We start from the raw sequence: 16,056 nt of genomic DNA on the forward strand, positions 1-16,056 counted from the left end.
AACAGAAAAATGGATAAAAATATATGAATAGACAATTCACAAGAAAGGAAACTCAAGAACCAAATTAAAATAACATGTAAGAAGAGGTTTTCAAATTAAAACCAGCAAAAGATACCCTTTCACACCCATTAGACTGGCCAACATGAAAAAAAATCTGACAATTCTAAGTTTTAGCAGGAATGCTATGCATGCTCATGGGAGCATGAACTGGTGAGCTGACTCAAAAAGCAATCTGAGGGCTTCCCTGATGGCGCAGTGGTTGAGAGTCCGCCTGCCGATGCGGGGGACACGGGTCTGTGCCCCGGTCCGGGAGGATCCCACTTGCTGCGGAGCGGCTGGGCCCATGGGCCATGGCCACTGGGCCTGTGTGTCCAGAGCCTGTGCTCCGCAACGGGAGAGGCCACAACAGTGAGAAACCCGCGTACCGCAAAAAAAAAAAAAAAGCAATCTGATAGTGTCTACTAAAACTGAAGACCTTCATCTTCCTACAAAGAAGAAACCCTAGTTCTAGTACTTGCACTAAAGAAACAAACATGCACACAAAAAGGCATACACAGAAAAAACTTCATTGTAGCATTGTTTATAAAGGCAAAGATGTAATTATAGTATAAATAAACACAAATATAGAATGTTATTTTTTATATTTTACATTTATATGATATAGAATATACACAGTAAATATAAATAAATTTTAATTATAACATAAATAAAATTTTACCTATTCATACAACAGAAGACCATATAGCAGTTTAAATGAATGTACCAAGTTCCATGTATCTCTGTATATAGGGAATGGGACCGGGGAGGGGTTCACAGGGACTTTCAACTTTATTGACAGTCTTCATCAAGAGGTTTAAAAACAGGGGGGAGGGGCTTCCCTGGTGGCACAGTGGTTGAGAGTCCACCTGCCGATGCAGGGGACACGGGTTCATGCCCCGGTCTGGGAAGATCCCACATGCCGCGGAGCGGCTGGGCCTGTGAGCCATGGCCGCTGAGCCTGTGCGTCCGGAGCCTGTGCTCCACAACGGGAGAGGCCACAACAGTGAGAGGCCCGCGTACCACAAAAAAAAAAAAAGAAAAAAAACAGGGGGGAGGTTTATAGCAAATGCAGCATAATGCTAAAGTTTGATACGGCTCGGTAGGGGAGCCCACAGGTATTTCTTATATTACTTTCTATTCTTATCTGCATGTTTAAAATATTTTACAATTAAAAAATAAAATTTAAAAGCACATACCCTAAGACTGTCAAAAAATTTTGGTAGATGCGTGTTGACGTGTACATGTCTGTGTATGTGGTCTTGGGCAAACTGCTTAAGGTTTCCTCATTTGCAAAATAAGGGTGAAAGTAGCTACTACACAGAGTGCTGTGAAGACCGAAATAACCCACGTATGAAACCTAGCACTCCCCAGCACTCTGGAAACATTTAACATATGCTAACTCTCACCAATGATCAGGCAAAAAAATACACAAGGTGCGTGAAAAGCACCAGTGGTTAAATCTAGGTGGGTGTGTGTTTGTTATTGCTGTTGTTCTACTTCTTTCTTCTATTTTTGTTTCTAAGTTCCCCCCCCCCCAAAAAAAACCGTAAAAAATTGTAAGAGCTATTGAGAATGAAAACACTTATCCAGTCATTCAACAAACACTTCTCACTCCAGCTCCCTAGGAGCCAAGTACCATGCTAGGTGCTGGGAATACAAAAACCCAATAATCCCAACTCCTGAGGAGCTCTCAAGAAAGTGTAGCAAAAAATGAAAATTCCTGGGCTTCCCTGGTGGCACAGTGGTTGAGAGTCTGCCTGCTGATGCAGGGAACACGGGTTCGTGCCCTGGTACAGGAAGATCCCACATGTCGCGGAGCGGCTGGGCCCGTGAGCCATGGCCGCTGAGCCTGCGCGTCCAGAGCCTGTGCTCCGCAACGGGAGAGGCCACAGCAGTGAGAGGCCCGCGTACAGCAAAAAAAAAAAAGAAAGAAAGAAAATTCCTAATTACATATGAATACATACATATAGCAGGGCGAGAACTTCTCATGGGCCAGTCCCAACAACAGTACAATCTTTGGAAACAAGGCTTTCGTCCTGAGATGAGGAGGAGGGAGCCAGGAACATGTACTATCTGCCATTAACTAAGCATGTAATAATCCCTGCAGAGTTGAGAACTAAACCATACTACTTAGCAAAAAGGCACAGATTCTCCAGTATAATCCTTTAATCCTTTGCTACTGAAGTATGGTCCATGGCTCAAACTGTTACTATTCAGCAACCAGAAAAGTACAGAAGCTTCTAGATGTTTAGAAACTTTTGTACCAATATGACATTGCCACAACATCCAAATATGTGATCTGTAGATCTGCCTCACTGAACAGAACAGAGGACAAAAGTAAAGGTTCATAAGAGATTGAAAAAAAATAATTAAAACAGAACAAACAAAACCAGAAGGCAAAAAAAAAAAAAAACAAGGACTAGTTCTTCACAGACAGTTTCAGAAGCACTGCTTTAAAACTCCTTGGGTAAGGATCTTTGGCTAGCGCCAAAATTGAGTTTGGAATGAAATTCAGTGGCAGCAGCTGTTTTATAACTTAGCAGAAAAGCTGCAAATTCCAACGTCTCTTAAAGTGTCTCTACAAAGAAAACATCAAAGAACTCTTACCAGGTTGTCATCCTTGATAGTGTGTCAAGGACCACCTGGAGAAAGGACCTCTGGGTCTCCATTACTGGGCCTGGGGGTAGGGGAAGATGGCAAATCAAACAGATCCAGAAAACACCCTCCTCAATTATTTCTACTCTGAGGCAGGAAACGGCCAGGGCAGCCAATGACTGCAAGAGGAGAGGGATGGTGTGAAGTGGCAGTGCTGAGGTAAGTCGGCAGAGTCCAAACACAACGGCCTCCCTTATGTAAGAAACCACAGCACAGCATGGGCTGCCAGGGTGAAATAATGTGCCTCTGTGTGAGAGGGCCTGGGCGAGCTGCAGAGCCTGGGACGCACTTGGAGTTTATCTAAGCCATGTACACACGGTCTGTTAATGAGCATTTGGTCCCCAAAGTGGGCTCCCTGCTGATAAAAACCAGATGCAGGGCCAGCTGATCAAAGTGGCCTCCCTCCCCACTGCCCACTGCCCGGACCACTATCTCACCATGTCTCCCGAGCCTTCCTGGCAGGCACCCCCTCCTTTAACGGACATTTGCCAGCTGAAAACACCATGCCCTTCCAACTAGCTTCTTTCGTGCTAATTAAATTAAAAGGTAGGGAAAGCAGGAGGGTTTGGAGACAGGGAGAGAGAGGAAAGAGATAAAGGGTGTTCTATTTGGATTTATGTGGCCCAGTTTTCGGTGGCCTTCGGTCACTAAAACACGCAGACGGACGTGACATCTTTATGTCCAGTCTCATCTGCTGCAAGTTTTAGAAAGGCAATGCAGCAACTGGAAAAATAAGCCCTTGGGATCCCCAAATGAACTGTGCCCGATCCCTCTGTAAAGGAGATTGAGAAGGTAAGGTTAGAAAGAGACAAAGTCAGCTGGATGCCATGAAAAAGCAGTCTAGCATGGCTCAGAAATGCCTTAGCAAAGGGGAGACAAGGTTCACAGTGTCTCCCAGGGCATGAGGACCCCTAGTGAGCAGGGAAGAGCATCCTGACCCTGTGAGAGATTCATACTTGAACCCAAAGCCAGACAACCTAGCCTAGTTAGTAACCCCTTAGGGTCTTGTTCTTGGGAAGAAAATGCAGTATTCCTGTCATAGTTCCTCTTTATTTGAGGCATCAAAGAAGCAGAAAACATTCATCCAGGTGGAGAAAAAAAAAAAAAGATGGCATTTAAATCGATTCATTAATTCACTACAAGTATGTCTTGGGGGCCGACTTTGCGCCAGGCTTCTTGCCATCTTGGCATTTACAGCCCAGCAGGGCAGAGAGACGCAAAACATGCAATTACACGTGTGAGAAGTTATAGTACACAGGGTGGTCTGACCTTGTCTACCAGGGATAGAGGAAGGATTCCCAGAGGAAGTGCTGATTAATCTGAGACTTGAAGATGGATAGAAAGTAATGGACAAAATTGTGAGGAAGGTTTCAGAAAGGGTAACCGGCATGGCAGAGGGTCCCAAATCCAGAGAAAGGGTGGTACATCTGTCAAACTAAAATAAGTTACAGCTACAGCTTAGAGAGCAAAGCAAAGAATGTCTTCCATGGAAGGCCTGAGGGGTAGATGAGGTCCTACACTGCAGGGCTTTTTAGGTCTTATTAAGATTTGAGAATTTATCCCTAAAGACAATAGGAAGCCATTGCAGCATTCTAAGTGGTGAAATGTCATGCTCGGAGTTTTATTTAAAAAGGTTAAAAGTGGTCCCCTGACTCCTGAATGCAAGATACCAGAAATAACAAATGTCGTATATCAACGCATATACGTGGAATCTAGAAAATGGTACAGATGCACCTATTTGCAAAGCAGAAATAGAGACACAGATGTAGAGAACAAACATATGGATACCAAGGGGGGAAAGGCGGGGGTGGGGTGAACTGGGAGATTGGGATTGACATATACACACTACTATGTATAAAATAGGTAACTAACGAGAACCTGCTGTATAGCACAGAGACCTCTACCCCATGCTCTGTGGTGACCTAAATGGGAAGGAAAGCCAAAAAAGAGGGGATATATGTATGCATATAGCTGATTCATTTCGCTGTACTGCAGAAACTAGCACAACACTGTAAAGCATCTATACCCCAATTAAATAAAATTTTTTTAATAAAAATAAAATAAAATAATTTCAGAAAAGTTAAAAAAAAAAAAAAGATACCAAGAAAAGAGGAATAACTCATCTTGTCTGAATCTCCTAAACTTGTAAATAAGCTAGGGCGGGGACGGTAGGTCTGTGAATTGGAAGGCTCACAGTGGAAAGTGCGCCCTTTCTGGCTTGCTGTCACAGAGCCGAGAACTGAAAGCCTGCCATCCTCACCGCCACACACTCAGCAGTGCCGTTGGCAATCTCCAGGCCCTGAGACAGCCCGCAAAGTACCGGAGCTTCCAGTGGGCACCTGGATGTCCGTCTGGGCTGGAAAACTGGGTCTCGGTACGCTTCTCTGGACCATGATACATGTTCAGGTGGGGAGTGGCCTCCCCAGACCCACACACGGGGCCTCATCCCATTCTAAACGCTCCACGGAGAAGATGCTGTTCAAACTGTACTCAGGAAAAGCGTTTCAGCCTCTGGTTGGGCGGGGTTGGGGGGTAGGAGAACAGTCTGCTCAATCGCCAGATGCAGAATAAAGGGTGTTTTCAAGGCCTGGAGTTTTCCAGCTGCCTGGAAACAGGAAGAGCCCAATCCAGGAGAACAGTAACCCTCACACACGCCCTACATAAAGACGCGTTGAGCCATTAGCCCTAATTGCCTGTGACTGACACCGGGAGTGAAGCCCGCCCTCCAGGCATTTGCTCAGCGCAAAGCAAACAAACAGCTCCTGGAGCACCCGGGCAGCCATTTTCTCTCCTTTCTGCCAAAATGATTCTGCCCTGCTCCCCCCAAATTATATACAGATTTCAAATTATAAACCAAACAAAGGTCTTTCAAGTATTCCTTACCACGTACGAAAGAGAAAAAAAAAAAAAAAAAAAGAACGCCTCTGTAGGGAGGAGTTACACACAAGCAATTGCTTATGAATCTTTTCACAAAATCAAAAACTTCTCAGAAGACTTTTTGGAGCCACCTCTCAATACCCCCAACTCTCTCCGGGTTTGAGGTATTAAAAGCTATTTGCAATACTTTTCACGCGTTCATTGTGTTTTATTAAAAAACATAAGTTAAGTTGTGTGCCAAATGCTGGGGATCGCAAATGCCTTCGGATTTAGGATTTTTTGCTTAAACAACTGGGTTTTCTAAAGTGGTTTAAGAACAATACAGAATGTTATACATCAAGCAAGAGACCATCCATCCTTCCCTTTTCCTTTGTGAATCAGCCCCACACCACCACCACTGGCCAGACCATGGTGACTGTGGTGATACGGACATTGGTTTCCTCAGTACCAACTGATAAACAGGATGGGCATTGGGACCACAACGGGACTGGCCCTGAAAGTGATCAGTAGTCCTTAGAGAAGACTCTGTTTCCCAGTTCAGAACTGTTCTGTTCCTTTATGCTTCCTTCACACCCACTTAAAAAATATCATTCACCAGGTAAAACACCCACCATTGGGTGAGGGCTGTCTTATCTGAGTCCCTTAACTTCCCGGGGAGATAGATATGCATGATTATTACCTCCACCTTACCGAGATGGTAAGTCACGCAGGCAAAGTCATAAAGGGTTGAGTGGGGAGTTAAACCTAGATCTACTTGATTCCCAGGTCCATGCTTTTAATCTCCACTTGCTTTTGGCCTGCTGGGGCCATCTTCTTGTCATTCAAGGCCTTCAGCATCAGATTTAGTTCTGAACTAAAGGGAGGCTCCAAGAAAACCAGGAGCCCGAGCTAACGTCAGCCCCGGCCATGGGAATAACATACAGTAATATTCAGAGCCTGAAGTCCTCCATGGGCCATTGAGATAAAATGCAAGGGAGAAAAGCTGTTTTCTAGGCAGGATCTAGGCAAATCCAGTGATGCTGGAGGGCAAAATGAGCTCCTTGTTCCATAAAAGCCACATTCTTTGAGTCAAGCTGTGCATTTCAAGTCATGGTATAAGGTACCATTGATTCTGCCCTAGATGGTTTAGATCCTTTTCAAGATTTATGCAGAACGAGCAGTTCTCCCACACCTCCCTTGTTCCTATGCATGGCAGCCTCCCCAGAGACTACTAGCCACCAGGTAATAAATAACCACGTTGTTTCTATACTGGTGAAGGAGCCTCAGTTGTTTTTTATTTCAGGGGGTGGGGAGGGAGGTGCTGCTGTGGGACAGAAGGCTACTCACCCAGCAGGCAGAGCATCAGGGGCTTGGGCAGCCGCTGGGAGCTGCTGGGTGCCCGAAGTGCTGGGCTCCTCTCCTTCCTCCGGCGTGGCCGTGGCAGGGATAGTCGCGGTGGCGGGGTTGGGGACCGCACTCGATGCCGCAGCAGGCGGGGACACCACAGCAACAGCGGAGGGTGCTTCAGGGTCAGTGGCTGCAGTGGGTTCGTCATTCACTGAAAATACAGGAACCGTAGTTTAGAGATCAACTCAGCGTTGTGTTCACATTCACCAGGTTTCTCGCTTGACATGGTAACACAGTACCTACAAGGTGACTGTACATGTTACCTGGTGACGGCAAAAAGTTTTACTGAACATAACTTTGGAAAGGACAGCAAGTCAGTGAGGGCCTGCCGGAAGAACAGTGGGAGATGGAGCTGAAATAAATGGATTATTAAATATTACGTCTTTTATATAACTTCACTAAATTTTTCTAACATGCCATGGTTACGTTTACAGCGATAAAAGAGTAGCAGAAAAAATAATGTACCAGCACTAATGTACCAGCACTAACTAATGTTAGTGCTACATGGAGCAAGGCCAAAGCCAAGTTCATAGGGTTGTATACTTTTCTTTGTCACTTGTCTGCTGGGCACAAATAGCACCTTCCTTCAAAAAGCTCCATACACACTAAGAGGTAGAAAACTTCCAATAATGTGCTTGTTCTTTTAAAGGCTCGTGCTCAAAGTGGGGGGCAAGGATTAACACCCTAGACGGAAAAGATGGGGCTGTGAGAGAAGGGACTTGTCTCCAAGGTAACAATAGACAAAGAGACAGAAGTGAAATAAGCTGATTCCTGAGTCTCCTCATTTTTCCATTCCTTTGATGATCACTCATGTTCACAAGGATCCCAAGGCACTGCAATATCCTCTCACTCAGAAAGGGATCAAACGCGGTTTCAAAGAATTAAAATTCTTTGAAAACGGATAAGCCATAAACAGAGAATTTTCTACATATGTGATTGCATATGTGTACATTTACACTGGAATTTCGTAGGAAAACCCCTTGGTTTAGCCTCATCTTCCTAATTCAGAAACTCTTTTTGCAGTTCCCCTAACAAATGGCTATCCAGATTGAACATTTCTTCTGACAAACACCTTGCTACAGAGCCATTCCACTGTTGAACACATGTAGCTGCCAGAAAGATTTTTCTTATGTTAAGCTGAATTCCACTAGATGGTTTTAGTCCCCACACCCCAAGCAATACGAAATAAGTATCCGGCCATCCTGTTTCTCATTCACCCTCTCTATTCCAGTAAAAGGCCTACTATTTCTTTAATGTCTCTAGGTTATTACTCTCTTCTTATGATCTGGCTGCCCTCTTGTAGATATTTTCTTCTATTGCCTCCCATTTCTAAATAATGGTATCATGAACTGAACATAATAAACAAGATACCATCAGACCAGCAGAGTCAGATTTCCAATATAAATGATATTAGTTATATTTATAGAACACCAGTTATATTTATAGAACACCAGAATGCCAGCCAAAGTACACATCATTGCTTTTTGGATTATCTCATTTAAGCCTCATACACAAGCCCATTTTACAGTTGAGGAAACTGAAGCTCGAAGAGGTTAAATAACCTGCCAAGGTCACAGGGCACCTAATTCACACCCCTGCTGTCTGCCTCCAGAGCCTGAACCCTCATTCACTACACTGTACTTCTCCCTCTCTGCGCATCCTCTAATGCAGCCCGGGATTATAATAACTCAGAAGCAACCACATGAGCCTGTCGGCTGACGTGAGACTGGTGGTCAGCTGAAACTAAAATTTCTTCACATGAGATGATGCCAAGCTTGATCTTAACAAACAGCAAGGAGCCTAGGAACTACCTACGATTAGTTTAAATAATCTGCTTTCTCTTCAGCATATGAAATATTGTCTGGCACACAGACTAAATTAGTTGTTTAATAAATGACTATATTTTATGCAACTGATGTTTCCTCAACATAAATGCAAGAATTTTTATTTATATTCCTAGTCTGTCTCGGCTGAGTTAGTAAAACACAACAGATGTCAATTATTTTTATGCAAATCTATAAATTTTACTCAATTCCAATGAAAAAACCATCATGACATTTATGAGAACTAAATAAATTCATTCTAAAATTTATAATTAAAACTAAACACAGAAGAATAGCCATAAACATTCTAGAGACGAAGAGTCTTGTGTGCATGGGGTGGGGGAGAGGAGAGGAGATAGTTTTCTAAGGTATTAATTAACCCATATTATAAAGCTACAACAACTAAAACAATGTGGCACTGATATATGAATAGGCAGATGTCGATTAAATAACAAGATAGTTCAGAAACAGAATTAAATACACATTGGAATTAAGGAATTTAGTATATGACAAAGGTGACATCTTAAATTCCTGAAGAAAAGACAGACTATTCAGTAAATGGTACTGTGACAAGTGGGTAGTGTATTGGACAAAAACTGAGACATATTCCTACCTCACTCCTTACATCAAAATAAATTCCAAAGAGATCAGAGATTTTGACATAAAAAATGAAATCACAGAGGAACCAAAGAAAATGGAGAACAGTTTTATAATCTCAAAGTGGAAAAGACAGAATCTAAAAGTCATAAAGTATTGATGAATTCAACTACATTAATTTTTTTTTAATCTAAATGGCAAAAAACCACCATAAGCAAAATTAAAATCAAAAGAAAAACAACAAACTGGGAAAGATTATTATCAATTCATATTACAAACCAGGTGCTAATTTCTTTGATATGAAAAAAAGCCTCTACAAAACAGTAAGAAAGGGACTTCCCTGGTGGCGCAGTGCTTAAGAACCCACCTACCAATGCAGGAGACACGGGTTCGAGCCCTGGTCCAGGAAGATCCCACACGCCGTGGAGCAACTGAGCCTGTGCGCCACAACTACTGAGCCTGTGCTCTACAGCCCAACAGCCACAACTACTGAGCCCACGTGTCACAACTACTGAAGCCCACGCGCCTAGAGCCCGTGCTCCACAATAAGAGAAGCCACCGCAATGAGAAGCCCACGCACAGAGACGAAGAGTAGCCCCCACCTCGCCGCAGCTAGAGAAAGCCCACACAGCAGTGAAAACCAAACGCAGCCAAAAATAAATTAATTAATAAAAAAAAAACAGTAAGAAAAAGACCAAAAATATGCAGACACTTCACAGTTAAGGAAATACAAATTACCCCTAAACATACGAAAAGATGCTCAACCTCAATTATGAGACCAAAAAATGCAATTTAAGGCTATAATGAAATGCCATTTTTTAACCTATCACACTAGCAAGAGTGAAAAATATTCAACCACACTGATAAGAATGTAAGAAAAACTGGATTTTCACATACTGCTGGTAAGAGGAGAAACTGCTAGAACCTCTGTGGAGTGCAGCTGGGCAATACCAAAAATTTAAATACAATAATTGGGAGGTGGGGGGAAGCTTGGGTGGGTACAGAGAGAGGTCGGGGGGCCTACAGGTGAAATTAAAATGGCCATGAGTCAATAACAGTCAAAGCTGGGTGATGGGTTCATTGTAATATTCCTTTTTACTTTTGTACATATTCAATGTCTGTGGCACAGATGGAGTGTGTACTCCCATCAGGAGAGGCACATAATGTCTGGTCATTTCTCTTTTGCAATGTTAGCAGCCATTGATGATTATTGCCTAAATCCACTAACTGGGAAAGAACCGAAAAATAGTAATATTCTAATTCTATCACGCCTCTAAAGAGAAATTTCCCCTATCAACTATCTGGTTACCTTGAGGTTCAGTTTGTAAAAAAAAGGCAAGAGAATTGCTTGAGTCTTTCCTTTCATTTACCAGTTTTCAGAAGAATGAGTTAATACTCTCATGTTCTCCAAAAACAAACAGTGAACTTTTGCTCTGTTTAAAAATCATTATGAGTTCTTGGATTTAAATATATTTAAAGCATTTCAATCTTTTGTGATTATTGTTCTTATTGAAACTAAAATTGTCCCCATCTTTGGCTGGGGTTAGCAGAAGAGGGAAGGGCCAAAGATCTTCAAGGTGGCTTTAAGTTCTTTGGAAAAAATTCTAAGATAATTAATAAGTGGTAAAACTGCAGAACAGCATATATATTGTGCTACCATTTGTGTGTGTATGTTCAACGAATATGCTTGTATATTCAAAGAATATCTTGGAAAGAATCATACGAAACACAACAGTGACTGCCTCTGGGGAGGGAAGGGGAAGCTGGAAGACCAGAATAGGAAGGAGACTTTCTTTACACTGTTTAAGCTTTTATACCTTTAAAGTGTTGACAACATATATGTACTGCCTATTAAAAAATTTTTAATGAAATTTTCAACCAGGAAAGGAACAAAACCAGAGCCCTGTAGCATGCCAGTGGAAAAGACCGCCTAGTCAATACTATTTGGACCTGACCGGTCATGCCGCTGCGAATCTAGTTAGAAGGGTTCCCACCAGGACTGCATCTGTCCACAGAGCTTCCCGAGAGCCTTTGATTCACCAGAGCAGTTCATCTGTTTAAGAGCTTTGTGGTTTCTCGAGTTTAGATTTGGAAACTGAATGTGAAAGCCAGATATCCTAGCGTTGAAACTTTATGTGTCCATGCTTAAACTCTCTGCTCTCAAAGACTCTGTATGTGTGTGCGTACGGGCATACCTCAGAGATATTGCAGGTTTGGTTCCAGACCACCACAATAAAGCAAATATCGCAATAAAGCAAGTTTTTCGGTTTTCTGGTGCGTGTAAGTTTTGTTTACGCTATATTGCAGTCTATTAAGTGTACAATAATAGCATGATATCTTAAAATACAGTGTATACTTTATTGCTAAAATGCTAACCATCATCTGAGTGAGTTGTAATCTTTTTGCTGGTGGAGGGTTTGAGATATTGCAAGAACTGGGGAATTCTCTGGTGGTCCGGTGGTAAGGAGTCCGCACTTTCACTGCCGAGGGCCCAGGTTCAATCCCTGGTCAGGGAACTAAGGTCCCACAAGCCACACGGCATGGCCAAAAAAAAAAAGAAACATTGCAAGAGTTACCAAAATATGACACAGAGACACGAAGTGAGCAAATGCTATTGGAAAAATGGTGCCGGCAGATTTGCTTGATGCAGCGTTGCCACAAACCTCCAATTTGTAAAAAAAAAAAAAAAGAAGAAGAAGAAGAAGAAAAAATGTAATATCTGTGAAGCACAATAAAGCAAAAAGAGATAAAACAAAGGTATGCCTGTATATACACACATGTTCTTAGAACATAAGGGCTTGAAACCTCAGAAGTAAATCCAAACCATCACAGCTTACAGTCAGAAGAAACCAAAGTTCAGATAATTCAGTTACTGCGTCATGGCCACCCTGGTAAAATAAGTGACAGAGCGCCACACTTGAGCCATGACTTCAAGTAGAGAGAAAAACTGGATTGACAAAGACGAAGAGTTACAATTTCATCATGCCTTAGAAAATTGCTGTATTTTACATTTAAGCTCTATTCAGTATAGCCAGTGTTCTCTATTAATCATAATTATTTGATGTACACAACTTATCTCCCCCAAAACACAGCATCCTTCTTGAGAATGAGGGCAAATTTGTTTTCCTTCATTTTTTGCTACTTCCATTCTCTACCTACTACATTCTTGTCTCCACCCCTTTGCTCACTTCAGCCCTCCTTCCCTAGAGGCTCTCCCCACCACTTCAGCCCAGACGGATCCCTTTGCAGAGCCTACAGCACCTGTGGCCTTGGCTACTCAACCTCGCAGCCCCTGTGACAACTGCTGTGTTGGTACTTGGCTGACTGGGGTTTTTCAGCTTCTTTCCCTGAAACAGACTATAGGGCAGAGGCCTTATTTCATACTTCTTCACACTGTCATAGCACTTAGCAAAATGGCATTCAATAAATATTGATTGAATAAATACTTGTTTAATAGGCCTAATAATCTAGCAAAAGATATATGAAATAAAACCACCTCACATTTGGGTAACACTATCACTTGCAAAGCAGGTTCTTTTTAAATTTTTTAAATTTTGGAATAGTTTTAAATTTATAGAAAAGTTACAAAGATAGTACAAAGATACTACCTTGCTGAACTAGGGCACATTTGTCAAAACTAAAAACATAACATTAGTATATTACTATTAATTAAATTCTAGAATTTATTTGGATTTCACCAGGTTTTCCACTAATGTCCTTTTACTATTCCAAGATCCAATCCAGGATCCCGTGCTGCTTTTCACAAGTTCATTCTCATTAGCTCACTTATCCTCCTAATAACCCCATGAGGAAGGTAGTATTATTCCCATTTTACTGAAGGTAAAACTGAGGTTCCCAGAGGTACCACTCAGAGAGGTGCCAAGCAAGTAGCAGAACCAGCACTCAAAACCAGAAGACTATTAAACAAAAACAATGGAAGGAGGTGGGAGGAGGAGAAATGAAGATGGCTTAGATGGCTTTCCTGTGTGGGAAAGAAAAGCTGGGTACCAAGATGAGAGGGTAAATGGGATAAGGTGGTAAAATGGCTGATTTCTGCAACTGTGGGTATTTCACAAGGTTCCCTCTGTGATGTTGGTTAAACATTCTAACTTTCTGAATCAGATATTCATTCAGGACTAAGACATACTCTAGTCACAGTTAGCAAAAAGAGATCAGGAATTGGAAATTCTTTTTCTTAATCCTAGACAGGCTGCCAGCTCACTGTGTGTTCCAAGATCTTTAGGTGTGTGTGTGGTGTAGCACAGACTCTCACTGGACACACAGGTCTTTTCAGGCCCCTCACTCGGGCATGGAGAAGGCGACTGCCGACAATGGAAGCTTTTTAAACTGAAGATCAGCTCGTAACTTATGATACACGGTAAAGCAGTCGGTATCTCTCACCCGTGAAACCCAAGCAATGCCTTCCAATGCAATCGATCAACTCAGCTCTTCGAGGGAGCAGACCAAAACTAGAAAAATATTTCATAATTAGTATGACACAGGGTGGGTGAGGATTATATTTTTAAAAGCAATTAAATTAGATGGAAAAAAGAAGAAAAACTTAAAAATGGATAAAGCCATACCATGTCACCTGATGGGAAAGTTCAATCTTTCCTTGCTCAATATGTAGATTCATACAGTTTCCACTTACATTCCACCATGCTTCTAAGCATTCAAAGTCTGAAATTTGTTTTGAAAATGTATAAACTATCAAAAAATATCACGGAGAAAAAGCAATAAGGTAGGACTAACCCTTCCAGACATTAGAAAAACATCCTATAACATGTCTATAATCAAAATCACGCAAGACTGGCTCAAAACCAGAAATAAATGGGATAAGTAAAGAGTCCAGAAATGAATACTCACTGCATATAAGAATACAGTAAGTGATAAACACTGAGTAAAACCACAGAAAGAAAAAAAGTAATTAATGTTTACAGGATAACAGGACCCTGCTATAGAGAAAAATTAATTGAAACCCAACTTTCATTATATTTATGAATGTATAGATACAGATAAACCAGTATAATTTCCAGTGGGATATTTTTAACATGAAAAAAAAGTAAAACAAAACATATTTATTCCATCTAGAGACAAGAGAATCTTTTCACTACTGAAGCAAAAGTTAAAATTATAAATATTAAAAAAATGCTCAGGCACAATTTTTTTTAAGTTTTTAACTCCTTTGCTACAAAAACCATAGAAAATGAGACAAAAGGCGAAACAATGATATAGGGGGAAAACTTATAATCATACAAATAACAGATATAACTTGTACCTAGATACTTCACACCCATTAGGACGGCTAGTATGGGAAAAACAAAACAAAACAAAACAAAAAAACCAGAAAAAAACAAGTGTTGGCAAGGATATTAAAAAATTGGAATGCTCATTCACTGCTGGTGGGAAAAGACAGTACAGCTGTTCTGGAAAACAGTTCGAGGGTTCCTCAAACGCTAAACATAGAATTACCCTATGACCCATCAACTCTACTCCAAGGTATACAGCCAAAAGAATTGAAAGAACACACTCAAACAGATACTTGGACACCCATGTTCACAGCAGCATTCACAATAGCCAAGGAGTGGACACAACCCAAATGTCTATCAACAGATGAATGGATAAATTAAACATGGTAAAAACATACAACAGAATATTATTCAGCCTGAAAAAGGAATGAAACCCTGACCCATGCTACAACATGGATGAATCTTGAAAACATTATGCTAAGTGAAATAAGCCAGGGACAAAAGGTACCTAGAATAAGCAAATTCATACAGACATAAAGCAGAACGAAGGTTACCAGGGGCTGGGGCTGGGGGGTAGGAGGAAGGGAGAATATTTTTGTGTAAAAGGTACAGAGTTTCAGTTTGGGATGATGAAAAGGTTCTGGAAATGGATAGTGGTAAAGTTGCACAACACTGTGAATGTGCCCAATGCTACTGAATCATACACTTAAAAATGGTTTATATGGTAAATTTTATGTTATGCGCATTTTGCCACAATTTTATTAAAAACCTGTACTTAGACTATATAAATCTCTAAAATAAATATCTATAACTCCATGAGACAAATAACTGAACACCATGAAAAAAGTCGCTTAAGAGAAAAGCAACTGATAATTGTAGAAATGCAATGAGGTTAAACGATGAGGTGGCACCCAATACCTGTTAGCAAAATGACAAACCAGTATTTACAAGGTCAAGGGAAAAATAAACCTCATATGCCATGAGGAAAATTTTACAGTGCCTTGGGATGTATGATTATTTCAAACCTTTTGGAAGGCACTCTGGTAACACACTTTAGATTTTAAAAATTTGCATCCTTTGACTCGAGAACTCCATTCTGGAAGAAACAAAGTTGTATGCAAAGAATGTTTACATCAGGATTTTGTTTTACAAAAGGGAAATACACAAGCACTGCAAAATGGTTATATGAGTTATGGCATATTAACTATGAAATAGTATGAGGCCACTAAAAAAAGGTAAACAAGAAGACCACTGATACATGAACACGTGTAACAAAAATAATGAAATGGAAAGAAGAATACCTATTCACGCTGCATAATTATAACCATATGAAATTATTCTTAAAGACAAAAGCTAACTGAGAGCTTACTATGTCCCAGGCACTGTGCTAGACATGCTACATGTTTTATATAATTTATTCCTTATAACAA

General features: G+C 41.2%; 1 protein-coding gene across 3 annotated transcripts in view; it reads right to left on the bottom strand.

The window, feature by feature from the left end:
* Positions 1-16,056, bottom strand: part of WWP2 (WW domain containing E3 ubiquitin protein ligase 2) — a 144,124-nt gene that overhangs the window by 42,189 nt on the left and 85,879 nt on the right. For all 3 annotated transcript variants that reach the window (XM_019935591.3, XM_019935592.3, XM_073796860.1), the window contains exon 8: positions 6,898-7,108. In XM_019935591.3, the coding sequence (XP_019791150.1) occupies positions 6,898-7,108 (211 nt within the window). The remainder of the gene's footprint in view (positions 1-6,897; positions 7,109-16,056) is intronic.

This window comes from Tursiops truncatus, chromosome 19 (assembly GCF_011762595.2).
Source record: "Tursiops truncatus isolate mTurTru1 chromosome 19, mTurTru1.mat.Y, whole genome shotgun sequence".
In the NCBI taxonomy this organism is placed as follows: domain Eukaryota; kingdom Metazoa; phylum Chordata; class Mammalia; order Artiodactyla; family Delphinidae; genus Tursiops; species Tursiops truncatus.